General features: G+C 45.4%; 1 protein-coding gene across 4 annotated transcripts in view; it reads left to right on the top strand.

Moving 5' to 3' along the window:
* Positions 1-14,739, top strand: part of PLEKHM3 (pleckstrin homology domain containing M3) — a 178,644-nt gene that overhangs the window by 110,268 nt on the left and 53,637 nt on the right. Inside the window, exon 7 of one of the 4 annotated variants that reach the window (XM_045078666.1) lies at positions 10,594-11,199. The exons of the other annotated variants lie outside the window; for them this stretch is intronic. Within the exon in view, the coding sequence (XP_044934601.1) occupies positions 10,594-10,623 (30 nt within the window). The 3' untranslated portion in view covers positions 10,624-11,199. Of the gene's footprint in view, positions 1-10,593; positions 11,200-14,739 lie in introns of those variants that run through there. 4 annotated transcript variants of the gene reach the window in all.

Here is a 14,739-nt window from a genome sequence, read left to right as displayed (position 1 = left end):
ATACATTGGGATAATATCATGTTGTTCATTGTTGCAAACTTCCCGAACACTAAACAGTACTGAACAGCTAGCCAGCTTTTCAGTTCATTTTTTCACTAGTCCCTCACACACATAGGACTTAGAAGTTGTCATCTCTGTGACCTACACATTTATCAAAATGGGCACCGGGGGAAAACTGACACAAATGGTGGTCCCACCATGAAGATTATCTAGCTAGTTTTCTAGCTAGTGACTACAGTCGCCAAAAGGCAATGCTTAGGAGATTTCAAAGCCACTTTTTAAAAACAGACTTTGCTGAATTCTTCTTTGAGGAAGTATGTGAGCAATTTTGCACAGCTCTGCCCCACCAAGCAAACAATCAGAGAAAGTTATTCTCTGTGGGCGCTGTTCACAGAGTCAGCACACAAAGGCCGAGCCTAAGTGGGCACCCAGCACAGCTGCCCTTTCACCGAAGAAGCAACAGGTGATGACCTTTATTCACACGAAGCTGACATCTTTGAATCCACAGTCCACAGGAACACAGCGCCTCAGTGCCCACAACCGAGTCACCAGTCTCCAAGCCTCAGCAGCCTGAGGAACTTGTATTCATAGCCTCTCAGCACCCCTGATCCCTGCGCCATTGTCCACCCAGGCCTTAGTGGGCAGGGTAACTAATTAGGAGCATTTGGACTTAACAAGCAGAAAAACAAAGTGTGACAGCTTGCCTGTGTTGTTCCGTGGCCCGGGCCTGTGTCACTGCCTTCAGAAACTTCTGAGGTAATCTGGAGCAAGGTGGGAATGAGGCCTCCATTAAAACCTCACTAAATCTCTTTTAGCTACTTTAGCCAGAGCTGTTCTTATCAGTGAGTTAGAAAAGAGGCCCATAAATTATTGGGGGGGGCACAAATCATGCCTTTTAAAATAAGCAGATTTTTCAAAAGTGAGCGTGTGTTTCAGGGGTAAAGGGAAGGAATTGAGCGTTCTTCTTTGAAGAACTGGCAGGCCGGCACCAGAGCAAATGGAAAGTCACGGTTTCTCCAGAGAGGTATATCTTGAGCAGCTGTGGAATAGTTGAGGCCTCGTGCTCAGTCCTCTGGGGGGGTTCAGGTCCCAGGGGAAAGGGTAGGGGCAACTGCTGCTAAGTGCCGGGGCTGGAACCCAGCTCTTCTGACCCCTCAACAGGAGGCCTTCAGTCTTTGGAGTCTTGACTACTGGTTTTCTGGTGTTTTGGTGATGGGGCCAGTTAGTTAAGCAGGTGCTTCACAAGGTGGTGGTACAGATTGCTCTTTATGCCAGCTGGTTAGTCTTTGTCTGCTCCGAGAACACTCTGTCTGCAGACGCAGGCACCGCACCCGGCTACGTGCACACACCTGGTCCGCAGACACAGTAAAGCATGGGGGAAGGTGGGCAGGGCGAGGCCTGTGGCAGAAACTGGGGGTAGCAAGGTTTTGCTCTTCTTGGGAACCCAGGCCAGAAAGAGGACCATGTGTTGTAAGTACTGGATGGAGGTTCTCATGCTCCAGTTGAGAAAGAGCTTGATTGAGATGGGATTTCAGAAGTCATAGGGGAGCCCGTGAAGCGTAGACACCATGAAAATAGATGAGGTAGCAGCCGCAGAACTGGCTGGGGCTCAGTCCGTGCTGAAATCACTTTCCTGGAATCCAGTTTCCTGGCCCTGCTTCTACTCTGGCTTCCAACCATCCAACTTTTTTGGTTGTTGTTGATTTGGGCACCGTATTATTGTTGTTGTTTCCCATTTATAAAAATGCAGCTAGAATACTAACGAGGCAAGGGCCTACTTTCAAAGACATAGAGTGAGGTTAGTGTCCATTTTACCGTTGGTGGAATTAGACCCTCCCTGCCCAGCCCCGCATCCTGCCAGTTCACACACAAATGTTGTTAATCCCTAGGAACAGGCAAGATGGACCGGCAGCAAAGCTAAGCTGCCACGTGGTCAGAGAAGTAGCTGTCACAACGGTGGTTGCTCAGTGGGGCATAAGTCTGTGCTTATGTGTCACTGTATAACAGATTACCCCAAAACTCCGTAACCGGAAACAAAAGTAAACCCTTTTCTCCCCTGGTTTCTGTGGGTCAGGAATTTAGGAGCAGTTTAACTGGGCATTTTGGGCTTGGACTCCGTTAGGAGGTTGTAGTCCAGATACAGTCATTGGAAGAAGCCCTAACTCGGGCTGGAGGATCTGTTTCCAAGATGAGTTACTTCCACAGTGGCCAGTTGGTGCTGGCTGTTGGTGGGAGGCCTCTGCTTCTCCTCACCTGGGCATCGCCACAGGCTGCCTTGTGAGCGATCTGAGCCCGTGAAAGCCAGGCTGGGTCTTTGCCTCGCAGGTCAATGAGCCATCACTTCTGCCACATTCTCTCCAATTGAAATAAGTCATAGTTTGCAAAGACGGCTGCGCAGCATCTCCCATCCCGCATGCCCTCCTTGCATCGTGACTCTGACGTTCCTCCCATCGAGAGGTGGCGTCTGTGTTCCCTTTCCCTGAATTTGGCTGCACTTGTCACCATGGAAGCGATGCCAGGATGCTATGTGGCTTCCAAGGCTGGGTCAGCTTCAGCCTGGCCGTTCACACTTGGAAACAGCCACCATGCTTTAAGGGAACCCAAACCAGCCCATAGAGACCAGAGGAGAGGCCGACAGCCATCATCAACCACTAGGCATGAAGTGAAGATACTTTCAAAGGATTCCCACCTCTAGCTGAAAGTCTTCTCAGCAGAGGCAACAGGAACAGAGCAGAGCAAAGCCATCTCTACTACATCCTGCCTGAACTTCTGACCCACAGAATCTGAGAAGAAAATGATTGTTTTACACCACTAGGTTTGGGGTACATTGTTGTGCAGCAGTGGTTACTGGAACACAAGTAACTCAGCTGTTAGAAGGTTTCCTAGAGGCTGTGATCTCAGTTGAAATGTGAGGGCCTATAGGCAGAAATGGAGGGAAGAGAATGGGAAGAGAACGTTTAGGCCTTGGTAGTTTCAGACCTAATCTACAGTGTTTCTGTCATGGAAGAAAGCAGGAAGAAGTTTTCATGACGGACTTTGACATTTTTGAAGAACGTTCTGTCTGCATGCTTCAGGATTATTTTGATAAATGGTCTCAACAAACATTTGTGGAATGAGTATGATGGAATCACTTTCTTCAGAAATGAATGTGAGGAAAAAAATCTGTGAAGGAGTCTCCAGGCTAGAGCTACACAGAGTGTGGAGTTTATAATTTTTCTATCCCACCTGTGCTCCTGAAACATGAGCCAAATTCTCAGTCACCAGAGGCTTGGCTGGGTGTCCCTCCCTATTCATTCATTCAGATGTTAATGAAGTACACACTGGGTGCCCAGAGCTATGCTGGCCCTGAAGTTGAGGGAGCTCATTTTCTCAGAAAAAGACTAGTGATTCTTCCTGCTTACGGTCAAACTCTTTGTACTTTGTCTTTGTGCCAAGAACTTCTGGTAGAGGCCGCCCATGACTGTGCTCAACCTAAAGACATCCAGCAGGATTTTACCCCTGAGGACCCCTGATGCCAGCCACTCTGCCACATTTGTAGTTGGTCCTCAAGGGCCCAGAGGGATCATGAGAAGGCTGTCTAGCCAGGTGTTGAAGGCTAAGGAAGTTTCTAGTATTTCCACAAAGTCCATTCACTTGATGTTGCTGCAGAGCTGGAGCAGGACGGCAGACTCCCAAGACAGCATTAGCGCACGTGTCTTTAACCACACCGTTGGCTGCATGGGACCGTGGCCTGCACTTTGGTCTACATTTGGAACTTGTTGCTTTTCAAGTGATATTGCCCCCATCTTTCTGGGGGCAGCTAACTGGGGCAGCCTCTGTTATTGTCTGTTTTTAAATTTCTGGCTAAATCCTAGTGAACCATCAACACATTTGCTCCGGGAATTTTAAACAGGATTAAAATCTTTTTGACAGCAGGGGAGATCTTTATAGCCCAACAAATCAAGGAAAGGTACAGGGAGCAGTACGAGTCACTCAGAAAGCTGCTGAAGCATTAATAAGCCTGGACTTCTGTAAGCTGTTGAACAGGTTTCTTGTCACTCAGAAATTCACTTCTTTCCCGAGAGCCATTCATTCATCTGTCCATACAAGAAGCAAGTGATAAATGGTATATTATGTACTAGGCACTTACCGTGCCAGGGCCGGGGCCAGGATTAAAGCGCCTGTCCTCTGAGAACATTCTCTCCCGGTTCTGTACTGGTATGCCAAGCACATTGCAGGGGCAGCCTAACCATGCCATTCTGCATTTAAAGGAGACCCATATGGCTTTCGAACAGGGTTGCTGCAGGGGCCAGGCAAGCAGCATCCTTGCCCGAGGCAGGCCCAACTGGAGACTTCAGGTCGTGATGAGAAACTAGAGATGAGAAACTGTCCCCTCTGAAGGGGACAGCTGTTTTCCAGTAGCCCCAGAGTTGTCATCTCTTTCGTTTTCCAAGAGAAGCCGGAAATCCGTATTTTTATGTGAAATTTCTCAATATTTAAACACTCTGCAGGCCAAACAAAACACAGCCACTGGTTTTGACCTCTGCTTTATAATAGAGAATGCCTGCTTTTGTTCCGACAAAACTAATGAATGCTCAATTACGAGAAGGAATTTGGAGGTTGGTGTTAGATTGTGCTTCTCAAAAGGCTCCAGACCCCATCCTAAACCCTTGAGATGCTAACGGACAGACTTGCACAGGCTGACAGCTGGGCTCTGAAAGTAGACACACACAAGGAAACAGGCGAGCTACTCCAGGTCACTTTGCAGGGTCAGGGCAGCAATGCAAACATTAGGAAGGCCGAAGACAAAGGTCAGGGGGCAGCAAGGAGGCCCTCCGTTTCCTCGGCTGTTGGTTCATAAATCATATTCAGAAGGTATCACCAGATTCCCTTTCTCTGGCACTGCTTTGTGAGGTGGAAAATTAAATAGAAATCAGAATTAAGATGGCTGTCAGGAGCCTTTAGGAGACCAGCAGGCCAGTATGAGGCCACCGGAGAATGAAGTTTCTGCCTGGAGAAAAGGTCTCCAAAAGGGGGAGGATACCCGATGTTGGGCACTGCAGAGGGGCTGGATGGTACAGGGTGATTTACTTGGAGCCCGGCTGCCCACATTCGAATGCCAGCTCTCTCCAGACTCCCTAGTTGACCTTGGACAAGTCCCTTCTCTTCATAGCTCAAGAAGCACTTCATCTCCAAAGTCGGGGACAATGATAGTGCCTTCCCCCAAAAGTTGCTCTGAGGCTTAGAGGAGTGAAGACATGTAAAGCCCTTAGAACACGGACACACAGAGCTTAGGAGCGACCAGCTTCACTAGTGGCACAAGTGCTGGGGTTAGCGTTGGCTAGGACATGGCGACCTTTCGTAAATGGCCTGCCTTGGCTTTCTCGGGCAGTACCAAGTCACCACCTCTGTGGACACCAGAAGGCAGCCACCACACAGAAGTCCTGTTTGATCTACCTGTTTAGCCTCTTTGATCCTGAATGGGCACTCAGCCACGGGTCCTACTGTAGCAGCAGCTATCCAGTCACTGCATGGACCAGCACCTTGATAGGGAAAGCAGAGGAACCCTGGGTGGGCTTCCTCCTGCCTCCAGGGTGGTCCTAGACAGGACCTCCCCAGTGGCCCCACAGGGGAACTACTCTTCCAGAGCCTCCCACCCCCACTCCTTTCCTGGCCAGGCAGTGAGACCTCCCTTGAGGACTGGACTAGATAGAACAAGTCAGAATCACATGCTGGTCTAGCCTCACCAGCCTTCTTTGGTCTTGCTAAGAGGCCTTTAGCACATGAACCAGAAGCTGAATTTTGGCTTCCCCAAAGGTAGGCGCCTTCAGCACCTGTCTCTTGGAAGACTGCGTGCCGTTTTGGTGGGCTGTACACAGATTATCTTTTCAATTTTAACAAAATGCATTCTTTAAGTTTTGTAGAATCATAGAACGTACATTTTTTGAGCTTAAAAAATACTGAGTCCACACTGTTTCTGTAGCTATAGAAGGGCGGAGCTTACCAGACTGAGCTGTTGGCAGAAACAAAGAGAACCCATGTTTCTTTCCCACCTGCAATTATAGTTTTACTAGCTTGTAAAGCACACGGAGAATTTGCAGTACATTCTTCCTTTGCAGTTGGAGAGAGGCCCTGCTGTGAGTGTAATTGGCTTTCTAGCTTCCTTTAACGTGCAGGTGGAAGAGAGCGGGGCTGAAGGACCTTTACTCTTAGAATTAACTGATGTTGAATTGTGTTTAAATTCCATGCATCTCCCTGGATGCATGTGTTCCATTAAATCTTAGGAGTGGAAACACAGCTTAACTCTGAAACTATCCCCATCCCTGTCTTTTCTTATGGCTTTACAAAAATAAGTTGGTGTTTTTTCTTAATGGATTTTTAACCCCTGAGGGGATTATTCTCAACCCTGTTATAACCCATGTATTAAAGATATAGGGCATCTTTAAATAACAATTTCACACAGGACACTGAACTTGGACCACTTTTTTCCTCCAGTTTTGGCTTTGCACAAATCTGTTCGCAAGAGGATCTCATACTCTTTACTGCATTATTTCTGGAGCCCTAACTTTCCTGATGTGTGAAGGGAAAGGTTGAATTAAACAATTTTTACAGCCCCTCCCAGCTCTGGGAACCTAGTTGCATGATCCTTGAGAAGTGATTAAATTGTAGGAGCCACTCTACATTTACCTATCTACTTTCTGGGACTTCCTTGCCAGTTTTCATAACTGGGCTCTGGGCATCGCAAGAAACCTGGAATGAAGGCTAGATACCCGCTCCTTCAGTTCCAAGGGATAAATGTCAAGATTTCCATTTGCGAAAGATCCTTAAATAGGATGCTTAAGACTTTAAGCATTTTTCACAAATAGAATCTGAAGGACAGCCTACAAAACAAGTGAAATACACTAATTGTATATAGCCCTCAAAGACAAATTAACTTCCTAATACCTTAACATCTCATGGCACAGTAGTGCCCAGCACACAAAAGTTGGCCAGTAAAAAATGTGCAGAAGGTAATATGCCACCTAGTGAATTTGCTCCTAAAATGCACACATCAGTCGGGTCATCTGGTGAACTGGATATCGGTGTGTGTGTCCAGGCTACAGGTAGAGTCAGGTAATGGACAGTGGAAGAATTGGGCGTCCTAAGGGAAGGCTTATGAGAAAGAAAAAGGGAATCAGGGGAAGGATGCTGTTGAATGGATTCTCAGCTGGAGCAGAGGTCAGGGTGCAGAGAGAAGGTCTAGGCAATCCCAGGTAATAAAACAATGGATATGGGTTTCATCTTTTTCTCCTTTCTCTGCCGGTTGCCAGCTGGGGGGCAGGGACTGATCATCGGACAGACAGAAGGAGAGAGAAAGGGCCAGGACTCTTGGTCCGCTTGCTTCACCCCAGAGTTGTTGGGGCCCAGACTCACTGAGGGCAAGGGGCCTTTCATTTCACGCACTTGGTCAAGGAGGGAGTACAGGGGAAACCTCTGACCCAGGGTGAACATAGTTCATCCTTTACCAAGCTACGTATCTCTGGTGCTTGGTCTTTATAAAATGAGAACATTGTACTAATTAATCGTAGCTATTTTTTATTACATGTTCAAAAAATGTGACTTTTATTACAGAGTGCTTACTTTAGGACGGACTGTGTTCTAAACCTACATGGATTATCTCATTTAATCCCAGTTGCCCTCTGAGATAGGTGATATTATTACCCATCCTGTACACATGAGGGGAACTTGCCTAAAGTCATCTAGCTAAAGTGCAGGCGCTGAAATTCAAATACAAGCTGCCCTATTCTAGCACATTTCCTCTTCTGTGTCAGTTTTGTATGAAATATTTCAGACTGATCAAATCAAAGAATAACAACTATGACCAGCTGCTTGATTACCCCTGCAGTTGAAGGACCTCTTCTCCAATGGACACACACTCTGAACCACCCCATTGTACTATTTCTCACCAGCACTAACATTATTTCCGGAAGCATCCTGGTACCAGACCCACCTGACAGCAAGGCCACGCCGTACCACTGCTGAAGCTCCACCAGGTCTTACCACTGGGTAGGAGGGAATAGAAGGCAAAGAGGGGAACAAAACTAGGTAAATGCGCCCATCACTAGCCTCAGAGTAGTGCCCAGGAGAGTCCATACAGATGCTGCAATCGTAGTGGTCAGACCCAGCTTCCTACCCAGATTCCCCCAAATAGTCCATAGGCCCTAAAATCTCTACAGGTCAGTTTTAACCGCTGCCATGGTGGTCACAATATTTTTGTTCCTTCCAGCCCAGTGGCCAGTAGTCATCAAAAACAGCAAAATTCCAGAACAAAGAACTGGATAACACTCAGAATATATTACAGTCCCAAAGAGAAAGCATACTAATTACATACAGACTTATGACACTACGAATTTGCTTTTTGTTTTGTTTTGTTTTGTTTTTTAAAAGTTTGGACTTAGCATATTCTAGATCCATAGCTATGGCTGACCTGTGTCAGTGGTGTTTATATATTTATAAGCTAGTCTGCTTCCAAAAAGGGCTTTTGTGGTAGAGCTTCTATCTTTTCCTCTTCGTGTGTGTGTATGTATGCACTTGTGTGTCCATAACTGGCTAATTCCCATTCCTTGGCATTGGTTTAAATCATTGGCATATGTCCTTATCAGTGATTCTTTGCTGCTCAAGATCCTGTGTGCCTGGAATTCTGCTAGCATCCCTCCCACAGAATGTGGTTAGAAAACCTAACTCTTCTAGAATTGCCTTCAGCCTAAAGGTTCCTTTCAGCTACTGGAAGAATAGAGAACAAAAATCTGATGCAGCTGACATTTTAGGTGTGTATATAATTTACCAAATTGTTGACCGCTCAGCTCTTAGTCAGTGGTCACAAAAGGAATTAGAAACCCTCCCCTGCTACCCCACAACCCAAAGAAGGAAGGGTGTTCCTTGGCTTTGGCACAGAAGGCTTCTGGCACAGCGTCAAACAGCAGCACAATGGTACATGTTGGCCACAAAAGGCTTTGGGGTAGCGGAAAGGGCCAAGATAGTTGTGGCATAAGTTGGCCAAGATATTAAGCAGATCTGAGTTTAATTTGACATAAATATAACAACTCTTTTTGTTTTCCAACTGGCTGCTGCTTTCTGTGTCTCCTTGGGACTAAAGATTTTAGCCAGAAGCTAGTTCATAAGGGCATTCAAGTCCTTTCAAAGTGAGACATGTAATGGTCTTTACACAAGCTTTCACGTTTGGCTGGACAAGATGGAGTGAGGGTAAAAAGGCACACGGGGATCTGGGAGAAGCTGAAAATGGATCTTGAGGCTTGAATTCCTTCTAGGAGTTTGCTTAAGCCACACTGCCTGAGCTTAGAATAGAGGCAGGCAGTCTGTCTCCTCGGGATAAGGGAAGATTTGGAACTCAGCTACTGTGAGGTCTTGGCCCCTACTGTGTATTCTGGTTTGTTTTGTTAGCACGAGCAAGTTATTCTCGTTTCTGCCTCTGGGATTTTCTTCAGCACACTTATGAGCTGTGAGTCTCCACCCCACTGACGGGGTGGACAGAAGGGGATAATGCAGGGGGAGGGGGACCAGTTGCTTCAGCTGCTTCAGATGAGGAAGGCAAAGAAACTTCAGACCTTGGAGCGAGCTTCTGAATCCATCAGGGGCGGGGAGGGGGGATACCACAAAGACTAAAGTCTTCTCTTCCCAAGGTGCTAATGAGGCCAGATATGCTATTTAGGAAAACCAACTAATTGCCTCAGTTGTGATTTTATTACCCATGAAATGGTTACCAGTGGAGGAGAAGCTGAAATCAGTGAAGTATAACCAATCAAAAGGAATTAGGAGATAGACCTAAAAATGATGTTATATTTACCGCAATAAAAAGAATGCTAGCCTCTTTCAAAAACAATGATTATGAGCACCACAGGAAAGCACCAGCACTTCTTGACTTGGACTGCGTTTCATGACCTTCTAAGTAGTTGTTAAGTGCTAGGTACTATGCTCTGTGGTATGGTGGATTCAAAATATGTGTAAGACAAGACACACATTCCAGGTGGGCAGAGTGCTGAAGGGGTCGTCTGAGTGGACAGAAAATATATTTGGGAGAAAATGAGCAACCCCTCCCACCCAGGATATGGAGATGCCTGCCCAGTTCCCAGGCTGGGAGCAGAGAAGATGCAGTTTTAAGATTCTTGCCAAGACTATGCTGTACACCCCCCAACAAAATGTTACCTGACTTTGTTCTTAGGCCTGCTTGTAACGACCTTTAAAAATAATCCACAAGGGGTACCTGGTTGGCTCGGTAGAGCATGCAACTGTTGATCTCACGGTTGTGAGGTCAAGCCCCATGTTGGGTGTAGTGCTCACTTAAATAAATGAAAATAAAAACAGTCCATAAGTGGAAAAATTCAACCTTGAATGCAAGTCTTTATTCATCCTGGACTCCACTACTGAAAACAATGCCTGGGCAAGAGGAAGTGCCCAATAAATAAAGAGTGAATGAATGAATCAGTTACAGGAAGAGGAAGACAAGGTTGAGAATGGGCTCAAAAGGGGCTGTGCATTAATTCAAGCTGTGTTACTGCATACGTGAGCATTTGTGAACTGAAGAGTTCACTAAATTGATCTTTTGTTTCTCTTTAGGATTGGTTAGTCCTGAGTTTGGAGGACTGAAGCATGTGCTTTGAAAGGCAGTGTACTACTGTAATGGTTGAGGGCCTGGAGTCTGGCGCCAAGGAGCCTGGGCTTGTATCTTAGCCACGCCCCTTACCTGCTGTGTGACCTTGAGCAAATAACTTAAACTTGTTATGCCTCAGTTTCCTTATCTGTAAAGTGGGGATTATTAAAGTATTTCCCCACATAAGATTGTGAGATTAAAGGAGTCCCAGATACATCAAGTGTTCTGAGGAACGGCTGGCGGTTAGTGAGTACTCTGGGGCTGCGATTGTTAAAAGTCCCTCAGTCATATTAACAAAATTCAGTTAATTTACACACTGTAATGAGGCTTTATCACGCACCCTGTCCGGGGTGCTTTCTTTCTCTGTTTTATTCTAGCAGTTAAAGCTATCCATGAATAGTAAGAACACTTCAACAGACATTAGAAACCGAAAGGAGGGCACCTGGATGGCTCAGATCGCGATCCCAGGACATTGGGGTCGAGCTTCACGTCCGGCTCCCTGCGTAGCCCTCTGCTTGCCGCTCCCCTAGTTGTGTGGTCTCTCCTTCTCTGACAAATTAATAAAATCTTAATTTAAAAAAAAGAAAGAAAGAAAGAAAATTCCCTGCCTGGACAGTTTGGTGTATATTTCACATCCTCTTTCCACCACTACCACCAATCTTTTCTAGTTTAGATGACCCGTTTCTCCATCTCTGACATGGATAATAATTTACCTTCCATGGCTGATAAGGGAGCCAATCAAAAACATATATATTGAACTTTTATTGAAGTATGTGAGCATATTAAATAGTGTAATAAAAATGCCATTTCAAATGGCCCAGCAGAAAACACTAATACTGGCATTTTACTTTTTTTTTTTTTTAAGATTTTATTTATTTATTTGGCAGACAGAGATCACAAGTAGGCAGAGAGGCAGGCAGAGGGAGAGAGAAGCAGGCTCCCTGCCTAGATCTGCCCGATGCGGGGCTCGATCCCAGAACCCTGGGATCATGACCTGAGCCGAAGGCAGAGGCTTAACTTACTGAGCCACCCAGGCGCCCCAATATTGGCATTTAAAAAAATACATTTAAAATAGCAGTTGAGGGCACCCGAATGACTCAGTCAGTTAAGAGTCTGACTCTTGATTTCAGCCCAGGCCGTGATCCCAGGGTTGTGAGATCAAGCCCCGCACTGGACTCACGAGCTGGGCGTGGAGCCTGCTTAAGATTTTCTCCCTCAGGGCGCCTGGGTGGCTCAGTGGGTTAAAGCCTCTGCCTTTGGCTCAGGTCATGATCTCAGGGTCCTGGGATCAAGCCCCGCATGGGGCTCTCTGCTCAGCAGGGAGCCTGCTTTCTCCTCTCTCTCTCTGCCTGCCTGTCTGCCTACTTGTGATTTCTGTCTGTCAAATAAATAAATAAAATCTTTTTAAAAAAAAAAATATTTTCTCCCTTGCTCTGCCTTTCTCCCTTGCTCTAAAAATAAAAAAATAAAATAGTTGATTTATTAGTACTCATAGCTTTATAATGTGGTTTCTAAAGTGAAAGTGATAACAGCCAACAGAAGTATCAAAAAAGACAACATGTAGCTATCGTGATATTGAGATAAAACTAAAAAATCTGAGTTTGGCAGAATGATACTGCCAGTAACATTGCATTTAAGAATGTTCGCCTTTTCTACTATCAGGTCTTACAGCATATTCTTGGTAGTAAATTACTTTATATGTAAGTGTGTACAAATATATATTATACACGGTCATATATTTAGGGAAATGGTCTCCTTTTCATAATTCGAAAATTCCTGGTGACTCCATTTCATTAACACATATTCTCATGTGATGTTAACTCCCTGCTTCCTGAGATGCCCTATAATTTACACTGCTGACATTACCTGTGACCATTGTGATTATTACAGCTAGTTCAGAATTCTTTAAAAATGAATGAAAAGCACAGAGGAAAAATTAATAACCTATGAATGGGGAAGGGCTGGGGTGGCAGGGGCAAGGGAGGAAGGCAGCTTGGCCCAGGAATGGCCCAGGAATGGCGTCGAGAACGGAGAAGAAAGGGAGCCGACTGCCTGCAGCCATGTTATTTTTACTGCGGCTTCTTGCTCCTCTCCACCCGCCTCTTCCAGTCTGAGCTTTGAATACAGTTGCATTTTCACCACAGAACTTGGCCTGGTCTCCTCAGGGACTTTCTCTTTCCCATCTTTCCATAAATTATAGGTTTGCACATGAGAACAGAACAGATGATTCCCATTATCTTTTGGGTTGGGTTAGGATTTTTTTTTTTTTTAACCTGCCTACTCTTAAATATGTATCCTAGTTCAGGGAGGTGGAGCTTTTGTTAACACAGTGGCATATCCACCAAGGACCTTCTTAATAGGATGGCTTTAACCTGGTTTCCTTGACCAGTACAATGGCGATCATTTTCCTTGGCCTTTAAATACTCACAGGAAGTCATTGCTCCAGAAGAGCCGGGCCTTGCCCGAGTTGTTCCCTAGTACCCCTAGCACTTGAACTCCACCTGGCATGCTGCAGACTCTGCCTGAATGTCTGTGGAAATTGTGCTCCTTATTTTGGTGGTAAAGTGATGTTTCTAGGACACTACTGTATTTTCATAAATGAGCCATTCAGATCATTGTAATCAAATAGCTCCAAGTGTTCATTTCCAGAACATAGAGACCATTTATAGATAAGGTGTAGAACTCACTGAAAGTTAGAGCCACTGCTAGTAGTTAAGGTTTAATGAGCTCCAATCCTGGGCACTCTTTAAAAAAAAAAAAAAAAAAGGAGGGGGGAGGAAGGAAGGAAAAAAAGATTTTATTTTTTAAGTAATCTCCACACCCAGTGCGGGGCTTGAACCCACAACTCCAAGTTCAAGAGTTGCATGCTCCACCATTGAGGCAGCCCAGCGCCCCTGGGCACTTTTCGATTAGACCCCCAGACCTGTGCAAACTCAGTAAACAATGGGGAAAGGAATTTACTGTATTGCAGCGGAGTTTCTTCTGCTCTTCATGGTCTCCCCTAAAGTACTCAAGCCAAGCTTTCTAAAAGGAGTAGGTCCTAGGGAAAAGGTGTGAGGGGAGATTAGAAGATGTGACTTCATTCCACTTCCAGCATCTGGAACATTCTATTGCTTACAGACATAATAAAAGTAGAGTGAAGGAATTTACAAAAATTGTCCTCGACAGTGTGGGAAGAGAGAAGTGGGAAAGGACAGATAACATTTTTAAGAAAGAATAGTTAACATTTGATGCAGAATTCAATAGAAAAGCCAAGCAACCCTCTGAAAAAGCGGAAGAAATGAGGATGAGGACTTGGCCTGATCAGAAGAAACCTAACAATCCCGAGGTCTGTAGGAGAAGGGAGGCCACTCACAAATGGGGGATGATGACAGCAAAAGGAAAAACCTGACGCGTTCAACTTGGGGCACTGGAGGAAGGAACAGAGCTGAATGGAGAGGAGGAAGGAGCAATAAAGGTGTTCTCAAGAAGCAGATCCGAGAGATGGAAGAGACGGTTCCTCCCTGGGAAGTGGACAGGGACTGAAGCAGACAGGTATTTTTTAAATCCAGATCCTTGTAAATGAGGCCACCATCAAGGTAGACCCAACACAGGGTCTGGAGAGTACTATAAATTTCCAAATGACCTTATCTTGTAGTTTAACAAACTCAATGTGTACTTGTCCACTATCTCTTGCCCTACCTAACCTTGACCAAGAGCTACTAAATTAATACCCTCTCTTTCTACTCAACTGCCCTGGCAGCACTGTTGTTCCCTCTGTACTAAATATAGTTCCAGGGACAAAAGGGATGAAACACATGAAAGGCAACAGCTTAGGATATGTTAATATATGTCTTTCTTGTTCAGGACCAACTAATCCATCTCCAGAGCCCCCTAGAATGACTGCTTTTTGATGTTAGCTTATTTATTTGATGATTTACTGATGAGTAAGTCTTCCCTCACTCTATTTCGCAATATGAATTAAATCATAACATGTAGCCTCTCTGAGGGTTAAATCCTATGTTACTTCTGTTGTTTACACCAAATAGAGGGGACACTGATTTCATAATTAAAAGCCTCATATATTTAGGTGACCTTGTTTACCTAAGTAACAACTTACGGTTAAGATCCTG

Source organism: Mustela putorius, unplaced genomic scaffold (genome assembly GCF_011764305.1).
Source record: "Mustela putorius furo isolate JIRA1106 unplaced genomic scaffold, ASM1176430v1.1 tig00000275_pilon_pilon_pilon, whole genome shotgun sequence".
NCBI classification, from domain to species: Eukaryota; Metazoa; Chordata; class Mammalia; order Carnivora; family Mustelidae; genus Mustela; species Mustela putorius.
Note: the sequence above shows the minus strand (reverse complement) of the source record. Positions and strands in the feature narration are given on the sequence as shown.